The sequence below is a fragment of the Phalacrocorax carbo genome, chromosome 11, assembly GCF_963921805.1.
Source record: "Phalacrocorax carbo chromosome 11, bPhaCar2.1, whole genome shotgun sequence".
Classification (NCBI taxonomy): Eukaryota; Metazoa; Chordata; class Aves; order Suliformes; family Phalacrocoracidae; genus Phalacrocorax; species Phalacrocorax carbo.
Genome location: NC_087523.1, coordinates 3542351 through 3559552, shown reverse-complemented (window position 1 = coordinate 3559552; position 17202 = coordinate 3542351). Strand labels below are relative to the sequence as shown.

Below are 17202 nucleotides of genomic sequence, written 5' to 3'. Positions count from 1 at the left end.
AATATCTTGTTGACACGTAAGAGAAAACTTTACGAGTGAGATATCTTAAAAACCTATTTCTTTTCTGGATTCTACTGATTAAACCCAACACATTATTTTGAACCAAATCTACGTAGCATGGTAATATACCTGTGTCCTTAAAAAGACCAAAAAGCACTATACTGAAAATATGTAGAATGTTTAACTTTCCAATGTGTTTGTCTTAATTTTCAGGAATATCTAGTTTCAAAAACACAAACATACACGCTCATTCACTCAACAGCATGAATGTTATTCTCCTTCTTGCTGTATCAGTGATAACAGATTTTTCGCCAAGAAAAGCCAAATCCAGACACCAAGAATTAACTGGCCAACAGACTATTATTTGGGAGCTCCAGAACAGAACGCAGCAGGAGTCCAGCTGCGGTAACTTCTCCCCACTATGCCACTTATACTTCAGATTATTTCCTGTGCATATCTACCTTTGTTTAACTTACAAGATATCATTAAGTAGTCTTCAGATGTACTCTTGCCATCATCATCATCTTCTGTTTTTATAGTCACTGTGGAGCCGGGAACAGTACCAGCTGCTTGAATGACTGCTTCAGAATCTGAGTTCGTTACAAGAACTTCTTCTGAAACCATTGTAGGCGAGTTGGCTCCTGAGACAGAGTCTTGCACCACGTGCTCCAAATGTCCATCAGGACCCGTAACAAGGTCAGCCACAAAAACCTGATCGGGAACTCGAACGGTTTCCGTTATTAGATCAGAAGTCAAAACATGATCACTGGTATCTAAAGCTTCTTCAATAGCAACATCAGCCTCCAAAACAGAATCGGGAACAATTACACCTTCTGTTACAACATCAGTTTCAGTGATGATGTCAGGTCCCTGGACAACTTCAGCTGCTAAGCCATGATCAAGAGTTATTCCATCATCGGTAACAACATCAGAAACTAGGACAGCTTCGGGGACTGATACAACAATATGGTCTCCATCGATATGAGCAGTGCCAGCCATTCCAGCCACTATGAAACAATTACGAACGAGGAGAAAAACGTTAAAATTATTGCATTAGCAATTAGTTTATCTAAGGAATGGAACGATGGTACAGATAAATTAAATGCAGACATACAAATCTGTTACTTTTCAACAATCCACATTTTACATTTCACCCAAAGACTATCCAAAGCACCCTGTGTTCTTTAAATTAAGAAAAACAAAACATGCCACTTCTTTAAGACATCATGTGGAGTTTGCCCCAAATTTAGGTTTTACAATGCTGTTACATTAAAAAAGATAGGCCAGTTTGTGATTTCATCTTTTTTTTAAATTCCAGTCAGAAAACGTTTGATTACAGTAGCAATTTGAACCTTCGCAGCATTCTTGCATGATATTGAAGTGTGGTAACAATATGTTAACTGCTATTACAATAGAAGGACTCTTATCCTTTAGAATGCATGGGCCTTGATAAAAATAAATACTCAGCTGCATGCAATATTTACAGTACAACTTCCAACAACCTGCCACGTTGCAAGGAATGGCTAGAAGTAGAAACCTGCTTTTCATTAAGACTTGACTGGCTGGTCATATTTGCAGACTGCTTTTCTATACATAAAGAAGAATGCACAGTGAATTATTTTAACACACCCATAAATAGCAGTTTTAATCTTAATTAATAAAACACTCAAGAAAATGGTTCTTATCAGAACGGAAAAAAATAAATATTCAGCATTGTACTGCAAATGCAATTATTTTGGTGCACTCTGAGGGACATTAATTCACGTTAGAACAAAGACATGGTCCTTCCCAATACTTGAGAAGGTAACCTGTCATAATGCAGAAATGGAGACCCACAAAGAAAAGAGTGGAAATTTCTTGCTGTCCTTTCTCTAAACGGTCAAAATTGCCGAGGTTATTCAGCACTGCCACCAAAAGAAACAGTATTCATTTTAAAAAAAAAATCAATTTAGAAACAAGTTTTTTTACACCAGTACAGTCCCAGGATTGATGTTCTTGACAGAAGACTTCTAAGCACATGTGAACATGCAGATTTAGCTAAACCGGTAAATTGCTGCCTGTGTAATAAGTTACCTGTTGTCACACAGAGACATTATTTCCCACCACATTTACTGAAATACCCTGAAGGAGAACTGGAGACAGTAACCAAGGTAAGCGCACCGAAGCTCGGATGTTGTTTACATCCTCTACTGGACGTTATTTACATCCCCTGTATGATGGAGACGTAACCACTAGTCAATGTGAATTACAAGCACAGGCACCACAAAATCACTGAACTCCAGATAACATTTTCTGTCTTATCTAGAGCACTTTGGACCATGGACTTAACTCCCCCACCTTTACTCCAATATTTTGGAATAAGTGACTATTTCAAGATCAGCAACCAAAGCATACAAAGACATATCATACACCATCTTAAAATTTGAATTTTCTCAAGAAAAGTCATGCAAGTAGCATTATTAGTCAACTCTGCATCTTCATATAATTTATAAACGTATAGCAAAAACCTGAAAAAGACTTGATTATAGTAATTATTTTTAATAGTTAAAATGTTTACCAAAATCCTGCATAATCATAGTGTGAGGCATTTTGGATTCTTGCGTTTGCAATCCAAGACTTCCACCACCCGGATCCATATTCAGCTAAGTTCATTCACAAATAACTGCAATAAAAGCAAAATCAGAATTTATGTTGAACAGTGTTACGATGTTGATTAGCTTTACTGGATTAATGTGTCACACTGACAAACACAGAGAAGTATTCACCCAAAACTTCAAGACAAAAGCATGTGGTACTTCATACAATTCATTTTGCCTTATTCTTTTGTATTCATATTTTTTTGACCTAAAACCCCAAAAATGTTTTCATCCATAAGTAGCCCTACAGTAATCACAAGAATTACACATGAGTGAAACCAAACAAGTCAGTAATTCTTGGTCAGGATTTAAAATTTTTTTATGTAAGCCTCTGGTTACTGCCTGGCCTAGAACAGTTTTGTTTCTATTCTGTAGAATTTACCTGGGAAGTGTTTTCCAGTTACCCTCAGCATGCAGAGCTACAGACTTCAACGCTATTTCCAGGAGCAGCAAGGACAAGAAATGTATAAATCTTCAACTTCCCCACTGCAAACTGAACACTAGAATATTTTTGCAGTTTTATGAGACTCTCTCCATAGGGCACGAGCTCGCTGACAGCAAACCTCTCACCTGCAGTACAGCAGCAGCACCAGGCCAGCATAACAGAACCATGCAACACATGTTGGTAAGTGGCTGAACCTAGTTGCAAGTAACATCTTCTCTAGAAGCAGAAACTTTGGCATGAAGGAAGCTAACTTTTCCTTAAACAAGCTGTAGCTAACTGGATGTAGAAGCAAGAAACACACGTCGGACATCAACAATGCACATGTGCTATCACTAACTACATGCCTTGCTGTAATAACATATATTAGCAACTACGCATGGAGGAGTCACCTTTGCTCTACCCCTGTCTGTACATACTCTTCAACTAATCATGATGACTGCTGATTATGGATGTGTGGAGCTGCACTGAAGAAAGCTGAGAATTGTATTGGGAGCATCAATTTTTCAGGTTCTTTCACAATTTTCTGTCAGATATTTCAAAACAAATTTTCATGTGCAAATTTAATTGAACATTATGCTTCATGTAGGTAAGTTTTAAAAAAACTGCATAGCGCACTAAATTTATGAGAACAGAAGCTGATCTTCTCTTCCAGCAGCTGTGTATGAACCCCGCTATATCATTAAAAAAGTCTGACAAAAGCAAATTTAATCAGCCCTGAGCTAGATTTGCATGCACAGTGCAGAACTGCCCATTATAACAGGCAACAGCTAAGCATCAGAAAGGCCAACTCATCTCAACGTCCCCATTGCTGTGATACTGACTGAAGAAACGACAGGGCTCAACAGACTTCTGCGCTAACACCTCTATCTACCATTCCGGTGCTAGAACTGTATTATCCATATTGGTTGACGTTTTATTTCAGAACTGTCAGGTTTTTCTGGAAATCTTATCTTCCAACACTGTCCCTTCTGTGCTGCCTCATTTCTGCTGCCAGGGAAAAGCTGGTCCTATGCAGCTATCTGCAATATCCCTCTTACAGAAAACTAATCCTTTCATGCTTCTGAGAGAACAGACCTGCCAACAATTTGTGAACTCCCCACTGTTATCCTTCACCGTTACACCTTTAGCTTGATTTTCTTTCGTTTTGTTTTTGACAATTGCTTTGTCGCTTTAGCTCTTCTAATTCCGCTTTATGCTTAGGGGCTTCTGTTTCCTGATTTCTCTTTTGTCAGACTTGCCTGTTTTTCTCAATCTTTTAAAATTACACCAGTTCCTCAAACCTCGCCACACAACCTGGCCAGTTTTACTCTGAGTTTTACTTCTGAGATTCTCACATTCATTAAAATGCAATTCCAATTACATCCAAGAATTTTCACACACGAAGAGTAAATGTTGAGCTTCTCACTAAACGCAGCTTTATCAAGATCTGTTTCTGGTATCATATCTGTCTTGTAGATGCTGAATCTCTTTCGTAAGGTACAGCTACACAAACTTGCTTTCAGAGAAAGAGAACACATGCGATGTTTATTTATTTCTTTGACTGTTTCCATAAAATGTGAGCAAGGCTTTCACAGGTGAAAAATTTATAGCTTAAAAACCCTCTGTTACACGAGACTAAAATCTTGTACTTTCCTGCTCTCTCATATCCAAAAATCAGGAACAAGTGACAGCACCACATAGAAAACAAAGAGTTTTAGTTGTGGGAAATGAACACAGAATAAGATCTCAAGTCAGAACTACCTGGAACTGGGTGGGGTGCAGAGACAAACAGGGAAGTATAAATGCTTTTAAGAGCAAGTCTCAGAAATATGGTACTTCTACTGTTGCAGTACCGACCTTGATTTTGCTCTTCTGGATCTCATGAAAAGTTGACCCCTATCCTACCGCAAGAGTTTAAGTCTGCACATGTAAATCCCAAGCATGACAGGAACTTCCAGTACTTTGTGGTACAATATCTTTGACAACCCTCCTGCAATGAAATACACCACAACAGAGTTAAGAGCAAACATAGTCAAGTAAGTCAAATAATAAAATACGCCAAACTCTAAGAATAAATGGCTTAAGTGCCTGAAATCTCTGAGATACATCTAAGCCAGACTCAAGGGACCCAGAAAGAGCCAGGACCTAATGCAACTCACACTATCACACTAATCCAGAACTAAACTAAACCTTGCAGTAGACATGACATTTATTTCTCTTAAAACATGAAGCTCTATCAGTAACAGGCACTGGAGTCCAGGGTAAAAGACCCTAAAAACTGAACCGACCACAGCATCTTAATGCTAGTTACTATGTTCACTGCAATGTTTGCGGCTCACCGGAACTGACAGCGCTGGATCCTTGGTACCAAACCAAGCCGCCATCGAGACGGAAGATGCTGGCACCCTGTCAGCGCCAAGGGCCACGCTGCACGGGGTTACCCACAGAATCAGGCCTTCTCCACTGTGCCAGGCGCCAGGCTCGGTCTGCACGTGGAAGCTGATGCTCCAGGTGTCATCCGAGCAAAGCACAAAGCCACCAAGGTGAGATGATGTGAAAAGTCAATTTTGGTGCTATGTTGCTTTGCCTCCTTTTTTATGATTGTGTTAAATGCCTTCCCTTCAGCAGGTGATGCAGAATGCCTGCTCTGTGCAGGCCAAGGTGGCACACATGTGCCAGGTGGGTACAATTTTGTCTTTGGCGTTTTTTTATATGAAAAATACAAAATAGAGTAACCAGAGAAAGAAGTAGTATGTGGAAAACACAATCCATGCTTACTGCATCTTCATTGTCAGGGAAGGAATTGAGCAGAGATTATTCCTTCTTCTATACTCTTGAAATCCTCAAGCAAAGGAAGCAGCATGCAGTCCGCAATGATGGCACTTTCAAGAAAAAGTCACCGATCCACCCCGAGGACGTTTCAATTTAACTGAGAATACAAAAGAATTTGTATCACCTAGTGTCACTATCACCCTTTCAACAGTTTCTCCCTCTATTATCTGCTCAAACCCACTCGTCTCAAGTTGTCTTTGAAATCAACAATACTAATTCTTGGGGCAACAACAACATAACATTCTTCTTGCAGAGCTACAAGAATTCCGTAATGCAATTTCGCGATGGTGCCATAACAGAGTAAGCTAGTTCCACAGACCAGCTAGTATCGCAAAAACGCAAGTCAAATTATTGACGAGGAAAGCAGACAAAGATTTAGCTAACCAATTCCAACCACGCAAATTTCAATGTAGTTTTATGTTTTAGCTCCAAAATCAAATTCTTTCACCACTCTAAGAATTACAAAGCAACCCCAGAACCTTAATGCAATGCTCCGTCACTCCTAAATTATTGTTGCAGCCATCTGAAACTCTTAAGGCAGCTAATGAATACTTGCTAAAACAAAATAAGACACAGCTCCAGACCATAAATGGCTAATTTAATATAGCAATTTCAGAATTAATGCAATACTCTACAATTTCCTGACCACAGCCTTTAAGCTCAGATAATCCTTCTTTTTTAATGTAAACAGATACAAAAAGTGATCTTAAATCATACAAATCTGAGATTATAGGAAAAATATGCTAGGCTTTTCTTCCTTCTTAATAAGCAATTTATTTTCAGATTATATAATTAGATGCCCAAATAAAAGTATATTATATATTGTGCTACACAGAAAATTCAATATAAAGTAAGACTGAGTTTTAATTTAAATTAAAACCTCTGCAAGGAAGGGAAATTATCACTAGAAGGAGTATTTTCCCAGTAGCTAACAGGACTATAAAAATTACCAAAGCTATGGGATGGCACCCTCTGTGCATGTAGTACTATGAATAGCTTAAATTTCCACTCAAAACAGAGGTGGATGATGATACACTAGCCATGAACATGCTGAAACTGTACCTTGGTTGATGCAGCTGGTATCCAGCCATTCCTTAAACATACTCTTCTAAATCCTCAGGGCAGAGTTGCCTCAACTATGCCATCAGATATATTTTTTTTAAACTTTTGGGTCTTAAAGGAATGCAGTGACAGCAGGAAAAGCCCTGACTGCTGATGCTGGAACACTTAACAACAGATAAGGCCTACAATTTTGCTACAACTTTTGCTCATAGATTTCAGCAGTGCAGATGACTTAGTTTCACACACTACATAGGCCTGCAAATCTTATTATTTGAAACAGCAAAAAATGTAGTACAGTGACTAGCTGTGGCTCTTCACAGCTTCCGTCTGTAGTACGCCATGCTATATACCCACACAATCATACAAGAACTGGTCCAACCATATGTTTGAAAAAAGGACAGAGAAATGAGGCAGAAGGCCGTAATTCTGTATGCTGCCATACCTCTCCTGCCTCTATTAAGATCTCAAGTTTTTCCTCTCAATTCTCCTTTCCCTCTGTGTATTTAGAAGAAAATACTGTGAAAATGCTTTATGAGCATCAGCCAATAAAATAATACCACTTTACAATGTTTTACTAATATTTTCATTCTTTTTTTTTTTTGATTACAGCATGCTATCTTGCACCAGGAATAAGTGCATTACCATGAGCTCCCTAAATGAAGAATTTCATGAAACCTAAACTGAGTCTCCCAGAGCAGTGTAACAAGGCTAGATTTTTAAAACCTGTATCTGATATTGGTTTGCTTTTTCAAAAAATACAGTTCTCCTTAATAGCTTCAGGAGCAGGTTGATTTTAACCTATTTCAGTTCTTTGTGTCAAAGCTCTTCCTTAGACGGGACTCAGCTGAGACCAGCCAACTAATTTTAGATTAAAAAAAAGGGGTAACCTCTCTGTCTACAGCCAGGAACACTACTGTAAATTACTACCATAAATGGTGTTTTTTAAAATCAAAGATAATGGTTGGCAGTTCGGGACTACCTAAGAACACATAATACTACGCGTTGTAAGTACACATACTCAACTGAAGGACTGGTAAAGGCCCAGGCCCTTATAAACATTGCTCTTAGCATACACATTGATTTATTCTTAGCTTACTCTTCCCAAAAAACCATGGTAGAATAACCAATAATATTTTAATTTCCTTTGAGAAAGATTTCAGAAAACACCCTAAATTGAGAGATCTTCAACAAAGTATTATAAGGAGGAGGGAAAAAAATAAATGCCTCAGCAATTCCACCCTTCCCAGGGAAAAAAAAACAGGGTGTCATTCTTGTACCCAGAGGTATGATGAAGCTTCCAACCAGTACGCTGGCTTACAGGCGTGTTTAGAGTTTTTATAACATAAAAAAATTTTTCTACAAAATGCCAATGACAACTTCATAAATCTAGATAAATAAAGAGTATTTAGTAGATTTTTGTTAAGTCCTAAACGGCGTGGTCCTGCAAATGCCGACTGTCTCCCCAGTTTACACGTACAATTATTCCCAGTATGGTCAGGTGACGGATTTTCACATCAAGTGCATTTGCATGGTCGGCCCTTACACACTCCTTTCAGATAACGAATTTTTTCTAAAAAATGTTTAAGTCTCACTTACATAAAATAAAACACAACACCACACTTTGTCAGGTGTTTTCGGATATTCGTAACCTGCGTACGACACTGCAGTTAAACCAAAAGGGCCAAGCTCAGATACAGAGCAACGCACCACAATGAACTAAGTCATATGTAGTTGAAAAATCCAAGCCAGATGTTTTCTAATTATCTCTTAACGTTCAAGTTCAAGAAGAACACAAGAGAATTATCCTCCCCTGAAGACAGCTCAGGGTTCTGCAGTTTTTCTCCCCTAATTTTTAATGCAGCAACCAACAGAGACGCAACGTGAAACATCGTGCTTACGCAGAAATCTTGAGCAGCAGAGCCCAATTCGCAAAATAAATAAGGCGTGGGTTAATACAAGCCTTTCGGAGCAAAAAAAAAAAAAAAAAAAAAAAGACTGGGTATGAAAAATGGAGATATCCTTTTAAAAGTCCTTTATTGCGTTCACCTGTAAAACATCCCTGAAAACTTAAAGACTCCAAATCCATTTAAAATGAGAAAGACGAATTACCAGTGGAATTTTTGTCTTGCTGCCTGAAACGCGCTTAAAGGTTCTTAAACAGATCAATGAAACGCACGGATTTACATCGAACGCGCGACATCCGCGGCAGGAGCAAAACTTCCCGTGACAAAACCCCCGGGCAGAGAAGGGCGGCCGCTGCCGGGGCCGGCGACCGGCGCCGCGGAGGGGCGGGGGGCAGCGCGGAGGGACGGGAGGCGGGGGCTGCGCGGCTGCGGAGGAGCGCGGCGCGGGCCGGGGCCCCCCGCGCGTGCCCGCGGAGCGGGCGCGCCGCCGGGCGGCGGGAGCGCGGAGGCGGGGCGGGCCCGCGATGCTCGGCCGGGCAGCCCCGGCCTTCCCCCGCCCGCAGCCGCGGAGCGCTGGGCTCGGCCGTAGGGCGGCGGGCCCGGGGGCCCCGTCCTCGCGGGGCTGGGCGGAGGCAGGGAGGGAGGGGTGGGAGCGCGGAAACAAAAGGAGCCCGCCGCGGGCGCGGGGCCGCCGCCAGGCCCCAGCCCCGCGGCCCGGGTGTCCCGCGGGCGGCCGGGGGAGGCGGGGATAACCCCCGTCCCAGCACGGCGGCCCGCGGAGCCGCAGCCTTCCCCCCGCCCCGCCGACCGACATCTTGTTTTCCGCCATTTTCTGGCCGCCCGAAAAGGCCCCCTCAGCCGCGGGGCCAGCACGGCGCGGCGGCGGCCAAGGCTCTCCGACCCTCCGAGGGGCGGCCGCGGCCCGCCCCGGCGGTGCCGGCAGGCCTCGGGCGCGGCCTGCGGCGCGGCCCGGCCGCCCCTATTGTCCCCATCCCCGCCCCGCCGGCCCGGCCCCGCCGCCTCAGCTCACCTGTGCGGGCTGCCCGCGCCGCGGGCCGGGGCCTGGGCCCGGGGAGGGGCCGGGGCCGCAGGACTCGCCGCCGCCGCCGCCGCCGGGGCCTGGGCATTCGGGTCCGCCGGGGCCGGGCCTGCACCAATCACAGGCTGGGCCGGGCGGCGGGGCGCGAGCGCGCGCGGCCTGCTCCCCTCCCCTCCCCCCCCCCCCGCTGCCGCCGCCGCCGGCCTTGCGGCGGCCGCCGCACGTCACTGCGCGCTGAGCGAGCGCGCGCACCCGCCGCGGCGGGCCCGGCCCGGCCGCGGGGCTCGCTCCGCTCCGCTCCCCTCAGCGCCGCTCCTGCCGCCCGCCTCGGGAAGGAAGGAGCGAGGGGCGCAGCCGTGGGTCCCCGCGCACAAAGGGCGGCGGGCGGGAGCTGCAGACGCGGAGGAGGGAGCGCCCCGCCGCTCTCGGCGGGCTCAGGGAGCCCCGAGCGCCCCCCGACACCCCGTTACCGGGGCAGGGCCCCGCCGCGCCTTCCCGCAGGCAAGGCCCAGCGAGGGGCCCTGGCTTTGACGTACAGGGGGGTGCTGCAGGGGACGCAGCCGGGAAAGCCGTGGCTGAACAAAGGCCAGGTCCACCCTCGGTGCCGGGTCCTGTGTTGAACTGCAAGGGGTTCCGCTTGGGGGAGAATGCAAAAGCACATGCAAATAGAAAAGGTGTCAAGAAAGGTTACTGGAAATGCCAAATAATAGAATCGTTAGGGTTGGAAAAGACCTTTAGGATAAAGTCCAACCATCAAGCCAATACTACCATGTCTTCTAAACCATGTCCCCAGGTGCCACAGCTACACGTTTTAAAATACTCCCCCAGGGACGGTGACTCCCCCACCTCTCTGGGCAGCCTGTGCCAGGGCCTGACCACTCTGGCAGGGAAGACACTTTCCCTCATCTCCAACCTAAACCTCCCCTGACGCAGCCTGAGGCCGTTCCCTCTCGTCCTGTCACTGGTGACTTGGGAGCAGAGACCGACCCCCCCCTCACTCCAGCCCCTCTCAGGCAGCTGCAGAGAGCGAGAAGGGCTCCCCTCAGCCTCCCCTTCTCCAGGCTAAACCCCCCCAGCTCCCCCAGCCGCCCCCCAGCACACTTGTGCTCCAGACCCTGCCCCAGCCCCGCTGCCCTTCTCTGGACACGCTCCAGCCCCTCCAGGCCCTTCTTGTCCCGAGGGGCCCAAACCTGAGCCCAGCACTCGAGGTGGGGCCTCCCCAGGGCCGAGCACAGGGGCCCCATCCCTGCCCGGCTCCTGCTGGCCACACCAGTGCTGACACAAGCAAATGAAGGGGTACAGCATCACTGTCCTCCCATCCACCTTCAATTCCCTAAGAAAGACAGAAGACACCTCGGCGAGGCAGCCGTAACTCCCTTTGCTTCATTACTGAACAGTACTATGACAGTAAAGACACAGTTTTTGGTAGTTAAAATATGTGCTTGCCGGCATTGCCAGTCTCAAGAATACCATTAACAAAAAGAAACCCCCAACACTGAGAGTAAACGGGAACAAACTGCTGGCACGCATCACAGTATTTTCCTGACAGTTTTTTTTCCATCGTTCTGGATGTGTCTCTGAATATGAGCATCTCCACCCAAGTAGTTCCCTTCATAAGACATTGGTAGGTCCAGCGAAAAAGAACAAAAAAAGAAAAGAAAAAAAAAATCTTCTAAAGAATTAGCATGATTCTTAGTAACCACATCACTAAAATTGTGCAATGCCTAAAAATGGCATATACTTACAAGAGCAAATATGCAAAAACCTGGGCTGGAGAAGCCCGTAAGGTCTGTTCTCTGATTTAACTAAATGGGTGGTAACTGCTAATTTTTGTAAACCTGCTTTAGGCCAAGAGCATTTTTAGCATACAGACACCTCTGGGGTTCAGGAACTGACCTGTTAAAACTGGTGCCCAAGCTGTGTTGAACAGATCATAGTGCTGCAGTGGTCAAACTTCAAACACCATTAGGGACACACAAGCAGTTTTTTTCTTCAGTTAAGTCATAAAAAGTTTCTATTATACAGATAGCTCAGAAATGAATCTTTGTTTTACAAAGTTTAATTTTGCTCCTGGACAGCGGGTTTCAGTTGCCTGAATGTCTAACAGGATGCCCAAAATGGATATGGCAGGCATAAAGACCTAGAGAAGACTCTATCTCTTGTAAAACAGCAGCAGGACATCAGATCGGATGCCACAGAGCATCAAAAATGGCATAAAGCACCTGTATTCAGGTACCAAAACCACGCAAGTAAATCTCATTTTGCGCTATATAATTATAAATTGTGGCTATATACAGAGTTAAGAGTTTTTCTTCTGGAATTCTTAAACGAGTCTTACTCCTGGACTTTCACCTCCTTAGTGTAGAACTTGGAGATGTCTCCTACATTTGACCCTCCTTGCCTCTTTTAAGGGGTAAGCAACAGAAACGTGGGGTAAAGCTGTTCATAACACGACACACACCAAAGTAAACATAATATTAAGAATATTCTAGTCATTTTTTTTCAGCTCTAGCAAAAGATCAATATTCTAATGAGAAAATAGTTTCAAACTGATCAATGCAATTAAGCAATGAGAGGAAAAATACCTGAAAAAGGTGTTCACGAAACTGAACACTTAGGGAAACAGCTGAGAGAGAATCTCACAAGGTGATACACTCAGAAAAGCAGAACTACAGAGAGCTTGATTATCCCTTTCTTCAATAAAATTCCATCTGTGCTGGATTCTGTCTTCTCCAGTAATATCAAGGGAAATCTCAAAAGTAAACCAAACATAAAATAGCAACAAGCAACAACAAGGCTATTGCCAACAGTGTGACACAACATTCAACATCAGGCCCAACATGCAAATTTGCAGTGAGGCAGTGATTACAGGGGAGGGGGGGCGGGGGGGAAATCAATCCACAGCGCTGGTCAGAAGCACAGGATGGAACAAACCTACCAAGACACCATGACCACAGGAATCCAAATATCAAAAAGCGCAGCAGTGAATTGCGAAGAACGCACAAAAGCCAAAACACTGCTCTGTGTATCAATATAAATTGTTTATACTTGACAGGGAAGTAGCACATCATACCCATGAAACCTAGCAGATGAGCAAAATTGCTTCTTACCCTTTAGTTCAGAACACAAAGATTTTAAAGAATTACAGAGCTTCTCTGTTCTCCAGGTAAGAGGCAAACAACAAAAGCACGATGCTTGGCAGATGGCATATTCAAAAGGGTGCTCCTTAATATTATTATTGTCGTTAGAAGTGATACCAGAGTATTTCAAGCAGCTTCTTCACAGTTTTCTTTGACGTACAACAACTGCCTGATGTTAATGCCACTGACCTGACCACGAATGGTTAAGTGTATTAGGAGCAGTGCCGATCAACGTGGCTGATGTCCTGCAACTCTTTATCCGACTGAGAGAGACTAAACAGCAGAGAGCAAAAGTCTGATGAGGAAAGCTTCATTCTCTGTGAAACTTTATTAATTTCAATTTAAACAGCATGTGTGCATACCTTCCAGATAGCTCTTCTCTTGCCAGCACTGTGTATATTTGACAGGATTGCCTTATCTCTCTCTCCTATTCCTTCTCAAGGGAGTGGTGGAATATGAGAATGAATACTCTCAAATTCTGTGATCACTTTCAGGTTAGTAAACAGAGCTAGAGGTCAACAATGAGCAGAGTTTGTTAAATTATGGCACTACTGGAGGCTAAAAAGTGACAGGGAAAAAAAAGCAATTCACTAACAAAATTCACTGACGCATTAGGATCTGACTCTCTGGGCTCAAAATGGTTTAAACTGTTAGTCTAGGATCTAACCAGATGTGTTAACACTGTTTCTGTATGTTTCTGAAGGTAACAGAGAGAACCATTTTCAGCTCTCATATTTCTGATAGAAATTGAAAAAACAACTGGATGACAGCAGGGTGCTTTTACTGAACCCATGCCTGTTGAAAGAACAGAGGGCAAGACAACTAAAAGCAGTGGCATTCTTCCATGCTTCATCCTCTGGTGATGCCAGAACTAGGTGCTTCTTCAAGCCGGCCGTGCAGATGTTACTAACAGGAACGTCTGGCTTCTCTGCTTTCATCAGCAACAAGACTCTTAACACTGATCTGTACAAGCATTGTTCTAGGCTGTCTGCAGTCTCAGGAGACACTGTAATGTGGGTTTGCAAGCAGTCCGCAGTCAGAAATTCTTTGGATTCTTTTTAATGCCTTGGATTTCAACTATCCATTGGAAATTCCTCTGCCAGCATTAGACGATTTAACAGTTGGCAGATCTGCCCTCAATATGTGCTAGGTCTAGACTTAAATGCCCACAGGTATATTGCAGCAGTAGAGGTAAAAAAACCAGTGAAACTTACCTACTTTGGGTATTCGTTACACTGGGGGAGAAACAAAAACAAAACAAAAAACCCCAACCAACCAACCAACCAAACCCCAAACAAAATAAAAAAGGCAATTGTGGCTGAAGATCTGAGAATACCAGCTAGGACGGCAGCTACATTACAGAGCTGGCTTTGGAGCCACCCTTCCTTTTTTCCCCAGCAGAAAGCTGTACCTATTCACTAAATACTTGCAAGGACCATGAAGCAAAATGAAGGCGTCCAAATAGGTTTTTGGCTTCTCTACTAATGTACTTGCATAGCAAAGGCAACACAGTCTGGGCAGTAACAGAGTTGTGGAGAGCACGGAACGTGCCAGGATGCCGTTAAGGCGCGGAGCTGTTACAAGGAGAGCAATCTGATTCATATAAAAGAAATGCCAGTATTTTCACCTTTCTAAAAAGCTTAAGATTCCAGTTTTGTCTTCTAGTTTCACATACTACCTAAAACTAAGGGAAATAATAATTTAATGTAAATGTTAAAATAATGTGCTTGAGACTTTTTGGAAAATGGACAAATATATCCAGGACTTCAGTATCTTTATTTTGTTAGTGGCAAGTTAGTCCATTTTCCATAGCTTCATTTATTTTCATTATTTACAAAACAAGTTATGAAGAAAGCCACTGCCTTGTTAAAGGCAAACCATTTCAGCTGTTAGGGTCAGCAACATGACAAAGGAAGACAAAGCGAACAAGAAACAAGGGACAGTGGAATGGGTGCATAAGCTGAGGCAGCTACATTAGTCAATACTTCAGTTATTTGATGCATCTTGGGGTAGTGGGAAGCTGAGTGCCCTGGTTATATTCATACAAGCACCAGTGCGACTAAGCGGCTACGCTTGAGGACAGAGCCTTCCCTTCTGCCTAATTCTGCATGTCACTGGTGTAACACAAATAGAGATTGTTACTATACAGTTCAAAACTGTATGTAATTTGTTGCTTTCTTTAAATATTGGCTCTTAAAGGGGAAAAACAAAGCAATGTCAGTCAGGGCACAACAGGCTCTACGTGCTACAGTGCCCTGAAGAAGCTTCATAATTGTAGTTAAGAGATATTCGTGGTCCTACTAACAGTATTAGATTTGGAACCACAGCTCACCAGCACATGGAGGGAGGTCATGCCACAGAGTGGAGCACGCATCACAAATAAATGGCTGAGCCAAACGGCCACCGAGAAACAAAAACTGCACCCGGCAAAAGCCATCTTTGACAAGCCTTCCCGAGGAATATGAAAACATGCAACCCCTGACCCCCCTTTCCCTTAAGCCATCCTGGGAAGCAAACAAGGAAGAGTAATGATTAGCATGCTTATTTGTCGTGTCTCATGCTGAAATTTGAGAAGACTTTTTCCTTTCTTATGTGTTTCTTCTGAGGAAGGCCAGCTTTTTGTGATGGGTACTGCTTGTCAGTTAGGCACAGGACATACAGTTATTCACAAAAGAACCATGTCCTGAAGGTGTGCAACGATTCTAGCAATATTTAGAAGCAGCCATGTAAACTGTAAAATCGGGTATTCACAAAAAGTTAGGTTGTCATCAATCACACAGTAAAATTGGATGCTACTACCATGTTTTGTTCTGTAATTATCTCCTACGCCTTTTCTTTGCAATAACTTACTGCTTTCTAATAGTTACGGCTATTTCCTCTATGTCCCAGCCCACAAGGTCTTACTGATCTCTCAAGCAATTGGACCATCCAGTGATCATGCAGCATTCCAAGACATTCCAGATGTAGGGAACACTGGTACTTAATATTTCTGTAAATAGATTAGAATTAAATCAGTAGCATGACATAACATTCCCCAGAATGTGTGGTATTAAAACAATCCGTATCTAATCAAACTACATTCAGACACTAATAAAAGAAATACATAAATGTGTGTGCTGCTTCTGAACATGTGCTCACCAACAGCTTTGAGACACGATTTTAAATTAAAAACTAGCTGAACATATTAAGATTTTGTCTATGCAAACCGAAACAGGTTTTGAAATATGTAAAAATATTTCAGCAGGGCTGTGAGGCAAACAGCAACAGCAGAACATTCTGTTGCTATTGAGGTGTTGGGTTTTTTTGTGGTTTTTTTTTGTTGTTGTTTTGTTAAAAAAAAAAGCCCAAGCAAACAACTGAACAAAGTTTCTGCGGCCTAAAAAGGAGGGCCAAAGAAATCACAGGACTATTGTGGAAGACAAACCATGGCCAGACATGGCCACTTATGTTTCTCTTGACCCTGCGGCGATCCTTTGCAAGTAACCATTGACCAAAACTACTACTCTGGAAGGAAAAAAACCTGTATTTTCTTTCCTTCATCATTTTTCCACTGAGTTAGCAGCAAACAATTATGAATCCAGGGCTAAAATACACATGCACGCACACACACTTCTTGGAATACTTACAAAATTTTTCTACCCACAAAACTATTTTTGTAGATATTACCTGACATGGGGGTGGGGGGGAGGCACCTCAGATGCATAAATTAGGTTGCAGACTCTGATATAATGCACGACTGGCAACAGATTTACTTGTAGTATAAAATACAGAGGTAATATTCTCACCTTAATTTGGGACAGTCAAAGGACATCCCAGCTCCTTTTTATTTAATTACTTTTCCACTTACACTAAAGGCCCCACCTTTTAAATATTTTTCTGCAGTTGAAACATACGCCTTTCTGAACCGTGAGTCGTCTTTTTGTGACATGTTAACATCTTTCTTGTTACAATAAACTTTACCCATTTTGTCTTTTTTAAACTCCATTGTGAAGAGAAATGCCTGGTTTTTACTGACAATTTATACCAATTATTGGCACCTCCTGTACAGAAATAACCCCAAAGGCTCATTTACATAAACCAACTGTAACCACAAGTACTGATCTAACATGATCTAGGCCAGGACATTGGTAGTTGACTAGTGCATTCAGCGGTTTTGATGAGGCCA

The 17202-nt window shown here is 43.4% G+C and overlaps 1 protein-coding gene across 12 annotated transcripts in view; it reads right to left on the bottom strand.

Moving 5' to 3' along the window:
• The window catches only part of ZNF711 (zinc finger protein 711), a 47087-nt gene that overhangs the window by 28802 nt on the left and 1083 nt on the right, over nucleotides 1-17202 (bottom strand). For 5 of the 12 annotated variants that reach the window (XM_064462864.1, XM_064462865.1, XM_064462870.1 and 2 more), the window contains exons 1-5: nucleotides 13008-17186; nucleotides 5400-5989; nucleotides 4918-5050; nucleotides 2558-2662; nucleotides 477-1007 (exon numbers count right to left, since the gene is read on the bottom strand). In XM_064462864.1, the coding sequence (XP_064318934.1) occupies nucleotides 477-1007; nucleotides 2558-2636 (610 nt within the window). In that variant the 5' untranslated portion in view covers nucleotides 2637-2662; nucleotides 4918-5050; nucleotides 5400-5989; nucleotides 13008-17186. Of the gene's footprint in view, nucleotides 1-476; nucleotides 1008-2557; nucleotides 2663-4917; nucleotides 5051-5399; nucleotides 5990-9888; nucleotides 10102-13007; nucleotides 17187-17202 lie in introns of those variants that run through there. The other 7 variants (XM_064462866.1, XM_064462869.1, XM_064462871.1 and 4 more) reach the window with 7 other exon arrangements.